Raw genomic sequence first — 12401 nt, 5'->3', positions numbered from 1 at the left:
GCTTTCTTTCATCAGGTCTTCCATCAGACTTACAATTGCCACAAATTCTTTCATCAGTTAATACACAATTGACTACTAAGTTGGCATAAAATCGCTCAGGTGAATTTGTCATGTGAGAATTTCAGGTGAATAAACACCTGTGAACTGTATAACCTCTCATTAAATTATGTAAATAATCCTTGAAATTTATAGCCAATTATGAATAAAAATATTTTTCTTCAACAATACACATATCACTCAAGTTAATACAAATTAATATTTATAAATGAAGCCAGGATATAAATATACATATATCTGCGTAGCTTTTAATTGAAAATGCGCTATATAAGTTATCATTTATCATTATTATTATTATTATTATTATTATTATTATAGAAAATAACACAAAAATTGCACATTATATGATACACTAAAATTTAAGTAAAAACATGTATAGTATGAAATGTTAATTTCATTGAATAGCTATATTGGTATCTTTATTTCAAAACACAAGACATTAAAATACAAATTCCGTGGCAACCAACAGGCTGAATTAAGGCATTTGTATACAATACAATAAAATTTCATTTAAAAACTGTACACATTAAAAAAAAGTTAGTTAAAATAGATACTTCCAATGAAACATAAATCAAAACAATTAACAATTTTACTTTTTACTATTCCTTCAATTACCAATTAATTTAAAGGCTTATGAAAAAATAAACATTAGTTTTGCATCCTGTAAATTTGGGAAGAGATATTTTTCTTTTAATTTTTAACTAAAAATGTAATCACTTGTAAACAACTTAAAAAGTAATTAAACAAAATCCAATTACACAATTATAGGTAAAATTATAGAACAAATTAATAACAAATAAAAATAATTGTAAATTTATGTAGTACTTAAAGAAATATAAACTTAAAGTGATGATAAAAATGCCATTTCAGATGAAATATTCACCTACCTCTTATAACCAAAAATTTATCAAATCTGATTAAATCCAGTAGTTTTATGAGAAACACAATACACAGTAAGTATATGTACTAGATAATTACTAAAAAGGCTATGACTGTCTGCAAAGAACACGGCTCGGCTAGCTCGAAGTAATGTGACATTAGCAAAGGGGACAGGACATGACAAGTAACACAGGATGTCATTGGACAATTTTTGTACGCTAAGAATCTGATTGGTCACGAGGTGGATGTCCTGATTCACAAAGGACTGATTGTAGCAACATAGGAATGCCATCACATTGACCATATAGTCCATCTCTAGGCTATTTAACAAATTCCTATATACTACATATGAAATCTCATTTGCATAATAAATTCAAAAACATTAAACAACATTATATTGAAAACCACGAAACTCTAATAATAATATATGAAAATATGTATATAATTGATATAGAATAAATAGCCTACCTTTTCTCTCCCAAAGGTGGTCTTCAGCTCCGCAACTTGGTGGCCTTTGTGTGCCCCTATACGGTCATATTATATATGTTATAATTATTAAATACATATTTATTTAATGTATTGAATATAAATTAGCATGATCCAAAGTGAAAAAATAATTTCAAAAAATATCTAAAATTATCGAATAATCAATATATACATTATAGATAATAGACAAATTCATCATAACTATGCTAAAAACCTAAACTAAATTTAAATTAATAAACAAAAGGGATTTGGGATTATAATTAAAATATCATAATGATGAGATAAAAATACTACCGTAAAACCTCAAATAAAAGCCTAGTGGGCTTAATCTCGAGAAGAAGCCCATTTCGAACTGAAGCCCATTTGTTTTATATTAGTAATTCCCAAAATTTACAGCATTCATTTTGAAAAGAAGCCCCCCCCCCCTCTCTCTTTACTTTGCAAAAGAAACTTTGAAAAAAGTCAATCTCGAAAAGAAGCCTATCCAAAGTTTGCATAAAATTAAGAACCCCAGGGTTTCTATGCAAGGTTGTACAGCATCCTTATAACTATAACAATGACATCTTTGTTCACCATCACTTCCTTTAACTAATAATTATTAGATTGTATCATAGAGTCAATTAGATCTCATTTCCTCAACGATTCATTAATTCACGTTGTGAGCATGCTCAGTGTTCTCTATCAATGCTGTATTGATCATGTGATTATATTTTTATACTTAGGTTATATAAACATACTATGTTTTTCGTAAGAAATACCTGACATTTATTGACGTAGAAAAATCATTCTGTCGGCCAACCTCTCTAACAAAAGAGTAAACCGATTGATTTTCAAATCTATTTACTGAAAAACAGAAAGTTAAAAATGGTAGAAACATGGATAGGCTAGATTCGAATCCCAGTGAGAATCAATAATATTTTAAACTTAACCATTAACCATACACTTTTATTATTCTCCCATTAATACCAAATAGTAATTACAAGATGAAATTAATATTAGGCTTGGGAAGTGGTGTTTTCAGTTTAAAAAACAATATTTATTGGATTTTGATATCTGAAAGGGTGATGAACTCAACAACCAAGCTATAGCTTAATTGCATTTCTTCTCTTTTTTGCTATAAGCATGTATAAACTAAGTCTCATTATGACGTGTTGGGAGAATTTTTTTCAAGAAAATATGTTGCAGTTTTACAGGACTTACCTAGGACCTTGGAATTTGAAGGCAAGGACCCAGGCTATACTGTAGCATTCTCTATGTCTTCTTAAAAGCTTCTATCTAATAATACATTTGACATGTCAGTTGTCTTTTATTTTTGTGCATGCTGAAAAATAAATGTCCTTCAGAACTTTGTCATACTACTGTACATGGAAATTATGCAACATGTTTTGTAATTACGTAATCTGGACATCAATATGCTAATTATAACTTCCATTCATCGTATTAAACTTTAAAACCGACAATAAAGACACTGGCACCAAATATACTTCTAAGTAAGCATCAATAATACATTAGTTATGGTACTGTTTATTGTTATATTATATTTATATGCGAATGCAGGTTAGTGACCGACAGTTGCAGTCACGGTGTCTCTCGTCCAAGGTTTAATAAACATGTAAACATGCTTAATGAATGAGATGGGGAGGTAGATGAGTTATACATCTTTGATGACATCATACAGGAGCGCAGTACCAACAACGTAGACGGCCTTCCTACACACCGCAGATGACGCATCCTCATTATATACAGTGTAAACAAAGAATAATTATAATGTAGTTTCCAGTTGTATTCATTTGACCAATGCACAGAATTAAAAAAAGCTACCGATGGTCAGGGTCAGCTTATGCAAACTTTCACTACTGTACAACCCTGAAGAACCAGCTGCCTCTAGTTCTATATCAATATGACTTCTAGATTTTTGATATAACAATAAACCATGTGATTATAGACATAAACAAAAAAACTTTAAGCAGGACAAATTTCAGTTGGCAATAAAAAAAAAATAACAAAATCAAAACAATAGCAATATCGGTAGTAGTAATAATAATAATAATAATAATAATAATAATAATATTTCATAATAACAAAAATATAATGCATCAGTAAGTATAGATTACAAAGAATCTGAAATAATCTACTAGCAGTGGCATATGAGTATTAAAATCGTGGGAGAGGGGGAGGGGAACTGATGGTAAATGAATGAAATGTATTCAATGATTAAGTGAGGGGGGGTGAAGGCAGGTAAAATATGAGGTGATTTTTAACTACTTGAGTGTCGTTTTTTTTTTCATTGAAAATTACCAGCTGGGGGAAGGAGGAAACTGGGGACACACTTTTATTGACGAGCGCCCCCCCCCCCACAACCCTGAACCTCTGTAGATACGCCACTGTCTACTAGGTCTGTATTATTATAATGATGAATTACGTTAGACACATTGAATTTGAATATAACAACTGTGACATCGCATTTCTTGTTAAATATAATGAAACATATCAAATATGTGGTGCAAGGCGGCTTTCATTCAATTACGTTACTGTATTGCAAACTAAATATTTTTGTTATTTCTGTAAACAGTTTACAAAGAGTTGTAACAACCTACATGGATGAAGCATTCCATATTTGTCGACTACCAGCCTGACAAATAAGAATTTTAATGGGTACCAGTATGAGTTTCCTTATATTTAAGTTCAAGTTTATTTAGCTACCATAATATTATTTGCCTCTAACTGAAAATTATATTAAATGTGTATAATATAATGTTACATTTCACATGCAGCAGAGTCCAGGAGTAGTGACATGGGGGAAGAGGGTGGGGCCCTGAAGTTTAAGTAGGAAGAGGCCTCAATGATTAAGAAAGGGGACTTCTGGTAAAAAAAAAAGGTGAAATAAGATGATTACTACTTGAGAGTATTGACAAGCAAATTTCTAGTGTTGAGAGAGGTGGTAGGGAGGAGATGAAGAAGGAAAGGTTTTTACGGTGTACAATATATTTCAATCAATCAACAAGGATTTATATAGCGCCAATATACACATAAGAATGCAATGTTCAGTGGTGCTAAGATTCTCATCTCAAATTCATCTAGATCCAATAATGTAATATTCAATGTTATTTTCTTTATTGATGACTCAGAAAAAAGGTTCCACTATAATTTTTAGATCATCAACAAAGAAAATACATGAATATATAATATATGGTCTATTTAGAGCAGGAGGCACTGAAATTGGGATATTTACATATTGTAATAATTCGAAGTGGATGGATTGCCTTTCCTAGGATAAGCAATTCCAAACACACGGAAGCCAGTTCTGAGAAAAATCAGATTGAAAGTTAAACTAAAGATAATTTAAACCTAGAAGCACAACATATGCATGAAAAACACACTTTAATATGAAAATAGACATATACTCACTTACTTATCCTCACAATTACATAGTACAAGTTATTTATGAATGAACTTGTTTACATCACAACATCACATTATATATACAACAGTCTTATCCTCACAATTACATAGTACAAGTCATTTATCAATCCAATGAATGAACTATTTACATCGCAACATCACATTATTTATACAACAAAATCAGATTGAAAGTTAAACTAAAGATAATTTAAACCTAGAAGCACAACATATGCATGAAAAACACACTTTAATATGAAAATGGACATATACTATCATAGCACAATAATTACCAAAGTATTCAAAATGTTAAATCTAAAATTTCTGACCTAATTTGGTGATTATCTCCATATAACCAATCTGACTAAGATGTGAATAATTTGTGAAGACCTTAACATAACATAAACTGTTCACAAGATTTTGATATACTCTATCGTGATTAAAATGAAATATTCGGCGTATAACTTTAATTTTTGAAATCAGTAAAAAAAAATTATATGTATTGACTGTGTAGAAGGTATGTCCAATAATTGTTTTATTAAATGCACATCTACAGTCAAAACCAGTATGCATAACATTATCATCAATAACACTTCCATCTGCTCTCCATGGGTAATATGCTAATTACTAGTCTCATAAATATTCGTAAATTGCTGAGTTCATTTAATGTTTTAATTTAGTATTAATTATTAAAATGTTGACTGGTAATTAACAACCTGTCTTTACATCAAATGAACTAGAAAATCCAAAATTGAAGCATGGCCCTAGAGAAAAACGTTTTTGAAATGATCATAAATGGGTTAAAGAACTGTCTCTATGAAACATATAGCTATAGGAGTTGCAGTCTACTGGAAATTATCAACATTTTACCAGATGAATATGTAAAGTACCTTAATGTTAACAAGCAAAATCAACAATTACTTGTACATCAAAATAAAATACTTAATGAAAAAACAGATAAGATATTAATTATGCTTAGAAAATATTTTCAAACATTGTAGAAAAGGAGGGACTGCAAATGAAACAGAGGGCAGCTGACTTGCAAAGAGTTATAGTGATTCATCTGCTAAAGCTTCCCTGACCATTTTTCTGTGTTAGTAAATAAACTAAACCAAACAGACGTTATCTGCTAACTTTACAAGAACTGACCAAATCCGTGACCTTACAAAGATTTTCTTACATTAGCATCGGCTATGTCCATTCCATTTATTACCTTACAAAAATCAATGACAGCTTTCCAATGCTTTTCTTAGAAGAAATGACCAAGTTGTTTCCACGAATTTCCATGCCTAAATTGACTGTAATTTTTAACACTCCGGACTACTTAACATATGATTCTTTCTGCAATACAAACCAAATTACATTCCCACCTGCAAACCTTATGAATATGTAATCTAACTGACCACTCCATAAAAGCATGTCTCGCACATGAATACTTTCTATTTATTATTTACTACCTTGGAACTACACCATGACTATTTTATGACCAATCCCAAAGCATTCCACTTCATTGTTTCTTAACCATTATACTTAACAGACAGATGTAGCCACTGTAGTATTTACATGAAACAATGATTGAGTATTTAATTTTATTTCTCATGACCATTTATAGGATTGAAATTAATTAGATGAAGCTTGAGCTGCAGGCGATGACAGATGTAATCTCATTATGAGGCTAGACAGGCCTCAGTTTTTTTTGTCTGTCAGATTCAACACACGTTTGGTCGGATTTTGTCTGAAGTATAGGCCGTTGTTTGGGCTGGGCCCCCCGAAGCTGCTACTGCATTTTAATTTGCCGCATAAATATTACTATTTTAATACGAAGTTGAAAACTGACATCATACTCAGTCGAATATAACATTACCTTTATTTTTATCATGCCACCACCACTATACTGAAAATGCCCAATATAAAATCATTATTCTTCCTCATAATTACATAAGTACAAATCATTTATCAATCCAATTAATGAACTTGTTTACATCTCAACATCACATTATGTATACAACAGTCTTATCCTCACAATTACATAGTACAAGTCATTTATCAATCCAATGAATGAACTGTTTACATCGCAACATCACATTATTTATACAACCACACATTATTTTTAAGCAAGAGCCTAAGTGTTGCCTTCATAGATTTTTTCCCTCACACACTCGCAACTTCCTAATCATCTAGAAATTTTACTTTCTCCTCCTCTTGAAAGAGTTTTCTCTGAACAAGGTATAAAACTGTCTTGCCATATAGTATGGTATATGCCCACTTAAAATTTTACCTATATGATATCATCCATTTTTTAAACAGACACATTAAAAATTATCATTATTTCATATTATTATATTATTATTAATTTTTATTATTATTATTTTTATTATTATTATTTTCATTATTATTAAAATAAGGGCTTTCAAAATCGAAAGTTATTTGTATTAATAATTTTTTTTCTCCAGATTTTTTATTTGAATGGTTACCATGCAACAAATCTGTTGTTAAAATCTGTGCATTGATTAGTGCCAACCAAGATTGAGTTCTTCAAGGAGGAAGGATGACGAAAAGGAAAGCATTTGTAAAGGATGCGTCATGGTAACCGTAGTAACTAAAAATAAATAAATGGCAAAACTGTTAATCTGCAAGAATGTTCATGCTACATTTTTTGTTAACATTATCAGCCGATTTATTTACACTGCCTAGGGTCAGGCCATGAAGAGTTTGACTAAAAGTTCCTGTCACTCGCTTCTACAAACTCAAGTAATTATAGTGCTGTATCTATGAGTATTGAAATGAAAAGGGGGAGGGGGACTGGGATGGCACTAAGGTAAAGTGTGGGTTCGATGTTAAGGTGATTTTCTTTTCTTTCAAACATTTTCAATTGTAGAGAGGTGGGGGCAAAAATTTTTGGAGGGCATGTGCTCTCCTAAATACACCACTAGTTTTATAAAAAATATAACTGAGATACTAATTGAATTATTATGTTAATATATGCAAATGACATGCAGATAAACGAATGATAATTAAATCTGTAAAGAGATAATGAGCTTTTCATTTATAATAAGGTTTTCATCGTTAAAATATTCGTATTTCTACAAGTAGTAAATTTTCAAATACTGTGCCTATCAAAATTAATATCCAGTATAAAGCTGGAAAAATGGTTAAAATTTGTCTTCTTAAATTTGACCTTATTTATTTATTTATTTTTATTGCGGCTCGTATCCCTTGGCAAAACGTACGGCATAAATTCCTGTATTATTATTATTATTCTGATGGCGTCGGAATAGCATTGCAGTACCTGCTACTACTTGGGGATCAGATGTATCACTGGCCAAGTGGTAGCTCGGTGGTCTAGTGGCTAAGACACCAGGCTAGTTATCTGGAGGTCATGGGATCAATTCCCACCCGAATCACTTGCACAAATTTTTTCACAAGCATTTGGGTACGTATTGAGCATTCAGTACAATCAACATCAGGTACTCTAGGGCAAACATCATTCATATTATTATTATTATTATTATTATTATTATTATTAGTTGCAGAGTTTGTTTGAAAAATCTATTGATACTTAAGCCTTTAGCAAAGGCAACACATCTGTCATATCTGCGGCCATTTTGTACTTTCCAAAGGCTTGGAGAATTAAAGAACTACCTCCTTTGCCTCTGCCTCCTCTAAAACCAATTAACATCCGTCTGTACTTTGAGGTACAGTCTGTAATGAGCTAATGCACTTGACGAACAGAATTCAATATTAGAAATGCTTACTTTGTATATATAAATATATAATTAGCATTCAATTGAAAATTTAAAAAAAGAATGTATTTGACTCACCAATTAAAACTTCATGGGTGTAGGCTTGCATGCCCCCACCCCCTCTCCACCCCAATGGCAGCAAGTTAGTTCAACTAAGTGGGTTAAAATACTAAAAATTACCATTAAATCTTCATTGGAATAGGGATTTAGTTTAGATTTTAGTTTAGTTCTGATTCTGAGATTTCTGCATTGTCATTTTTCACATCCCCCTCCCCACCCCCAGGCTGAAACCAGTCTATTTCCCTGTACATGAATATCTTTCCTTTATTCTTGGCATAAATACTTACACTGGTTGCCAATCAATTTAAGATTGTCTATAGTAAAACGTCTGTAAATCAACGAAAACTAAAATTAAACCTGTGGTGTACTAGCCAAATAAATAATATCAAATTTAATTATTATTATTATTATCATTAATGTTAGAAGACTTTCATGGAAAGACAAGTGGCCATCAGACAGACAAAGCTCTGTCCTGATGATTGCATCACCAACTATTTAAAGTAAGTTATTAAGTTTAGGGAGGGGGGAACTCATCGACTGAGTGAGGAATAGAGCTGCTTTCACAAGTGAAGGTATGCAGAATATTATAATTATGTGTTTAGGGTATCAATACTTATTTCTATAGTCATTTTACAATACCATAACAAAACAAGAAATAAAACCATATTTGAAGAAGCATGATTACAGGGCGCTATATTGAAAACCTATTACTAAAATCAATATTATTATTAAGTATAACCCATTTATACAAATTGTTATTTCTAATTATATATGATATAATTATAATTGCTTATATCACAGGTATAACATATGGTATACCTGAAAAGCTTTGACAAAATTATTCTGCAAATTCTATAATGCATTGGTAATCATCATATTCTTGTATGAACGACATATCCTGATATTAATCATGAAACGAAGCAACGTGTAAGCGCAATTACCTCATAATCTATTAATAGATCAATGATGTCACAAACCTATACAATTCATTTTATAACCAATAGCTTTAAATGTTCAAACTACTCATTCTTATGTTATGTAGCATTTTATATTTGCATTATGCATTATCTGGAATTCCCAGATCAGATGCAAATTCATTATATTTGTCATATACATACATGATATGTTTCTACCTGGGTAGAAATTTCCAAATATGTTTTAATATTGCATTAATAAATATAAAGAACACAAAAATAAATGAATTGGCAATGGATAGTATAAAAATCATATAATTTAATTTAATCTATTTTATTTGTGTGTGTGTGTGTGAATTATATAAATATTACCATTATCATCATCAATAACAAAAATATTTTAGTCAACACATATTTATTGAACAATTATTGTTTCATCAACATTAACATCACGCCCATTATCAATTAATGCAGCAGCATAACAACACACAGGTAGGTGAGATTTTTTAAAATCTTGTTACGAACCATCCAACTGCCAATAATGGCAATTTCGAAATAAAAATATAATTTTATATTTGGCTAGTTAGTTCACCCTCCGTACAAAAAATGAAAATTTCAGAAAAAAAATGAATTTTTAATATGCCCTCCACTCCCCTGAAATTGCCAAATAATATATTTGTTCCTTAATTATATAATATTTATTCTTATTGAGGGTCCCTAATGATCAGCTTCTGCTGGATGGATCACCCTCATTAAATATGGTTCAAATAAAAAAAATTAAATAAATAAATAAAACATTCATCAATACAATTTTATTTTTATTTTCTGCTCCACTTTAGATCAGGGATAGGCATTAAAATTTGTTTGAGGTCCAAAGCAAATTTTTGATTCAACTCCGAACCCAAACTTTGATGTTTCAGTGCACTTCCAAAAACCTTCATACCCTGTTTTATGGTTCACGTACGTACGTTATGCTCACATTTACTATCGCTGTTTAAACAAGGTGTTTTCTAGCCAAAGATGGTTGGGGAGTCGTACACATAGGGTTTGCAATTCATTTCTGCGGGCCCCAAAAAAATCGCTTTGCCAACCTGTGACTTGGATGCTTTTGGCAAAATCATTTATACAAATGAGAAAACAAAAATTTATTTTTATTTTTTACGCCCTGACGATCTTTAAATGGTATTGTAAAAGTCTCGCCAAACCTGAACAACACTTATATTCATAGAATTTGCATTAATAATACAAAATATACCTCAGTCTTAAACTGATCTATTTTTAGCAATGACATCATCCATAATGTAAGTCCATGTGGAGGCTTGATCAAAAAACAGAAGCAACAGAATAGCTTAAAAATATGCAGTTATAATCCCAGTCGATTTATATCGGTTTTGAGCAGAACTTCAGTTAGATTTTAGTTTAGCATTAGATATTATTATTCGATTTCGAACCATTAATAAATCATATGTCACCAATTTTATGAATAATTACCATTCCAAAAATAGCGACATTTAATCTGCCATTTATTATAACCTTAAATGGATCTATGTGACAATCAGGGAAATGTACTATCATAAGTTCTTAAATATGTTTCGTTAAAAAAGATTTTTTTTATATGGAAGAAAAATATGAGTAACAGTCTCAACTACACCTACATGTTTCAAATCATGCATTAATATCAGAATACAGTCTCTATTATCATAGTGATAGTGCTTGTCTTTTGGTGCGGAACAAACAAACATTCAGATGAATTAACTCACATGAAAATCTGGTTGTTGTTTTTTGCTAAAAACCAATATAACACAAACAATCAGAAGACTGTACATACACTGCAGTCAAGAACGTTTGGATAAAAAGACGGTTTTATCTGCAGGGCTATGGCCGTTGAGATCTAGTGTGTGATCCATGATCAGGAAAATGATTGCATTTGCTGTCACGATGCGCAGCGTAACACTTGGCTGAGTAGGGTAGGCACTGCTGTCATGTAAATATGCACAGACTGCCATTAACAACACCTATTTTCATACACACTTGACATACAAATATTGAATGGCAAAAAAATGGAGCACATCGTTCCTACCTCGTAACTTAAATCCTCTCCAATTAGGGCAGCCATTCCGTTTGGTTTTTCATTAGGAAACTAATCATCATATGGGTTTGTCAGTGAAAAAGCTGCTAGTGACAACTGTCAGGGAAAATACCTACAACACTGTATAAGCATAATGAGTCTGACCAGAGTATATTGATCCTTTTTAATAAGTACAGAAGCGTCGTCTGCTATGAATGGCCAATGTTGTCTGCTAAACCAATCACATCCGTAGTGTGGATATTGATTTTGCTGGGTCTACCCTTACTACTACTACTACTACTGTGTGTAGTAGAATTATGTAATGTTATGAATTTGTAACTATTGTGTCATGGAATTTCAGCATAAAGGATGAATAGATATAAAAAAAATGAACTGACAGTAGTAGTACAGTATCTGAAATGAAATTTGTTTTGTCACATGTCTTTGATAAAATTTATAGTACGAGATAGGTGATTGGCTGAAACATGAATTTGGATGAATCCACTATCACAAAATTGTCATTATTATTATTATTATTTTCTATTTTAAGTACAATAAATTATGATTTGTTGGAGGGCACATAATTTTTTGTGATACAGTTTTGCTCCTTTTCAGCCTCCCTCTTTATTTGTCTTATGTTGTTTTGTGTGTTGCTTGTATGGTAGAAGCACTAAAATAAAAAAAAATAAAAAATATTAAAAATCTTGGTAAAACATTTTACACACATTTTTTTTTGTTCTGAACAGTATTCATACTAATTTGTACATTTAATTAAGGTACATTAGTCAAAATTAA

The 12401-nt window shown here is 31.1% G+C and overlaps 1 protein-coding gene across 1 annotated transcript in view; it reads right to left on the bottom strand.

Moving 5' to 3' along the window:
- Positions 1-11749, bottom strand: part of LOC117117139 (uncharacterized protein KIAA1755 homolog) — a 64532-nt gene extending 52783 nt beyond the window's left edge. The window contains exon 1 of the mRNA XM_033261346.1: positions 11619-11749. Within this exon, the coding sequence (XP_033117237.1) occupies positions 11619-11654 (36 nt within the window). The 5' untranslated portion in view covers positions 11655-11749. The remainder of the gene's footprint in view (positions 1-11618) is intronic.
- Positions 11750-12401: the final 652 nt, after the last annotated feature.

This window comes from Anneissia japonica, unplaced genomic scaffold (assembly GCF_011630105.1).
Source record: "Anneissia japonica isolate Jap-2015-1 unplaced genomic scaffold, ASM1163010v1 scaffold287835_len3118868_cov185, whole genome shotgun sequence".
NCBI lineage: Eukaryota > Metazoa > Echinodermata > Crinoidea > Comatulida > Comatulidae > Anneissia > Anneissia japonica.
This window is presented reverse-complemented; position numbering and strand designations above follow the sequence as displayed.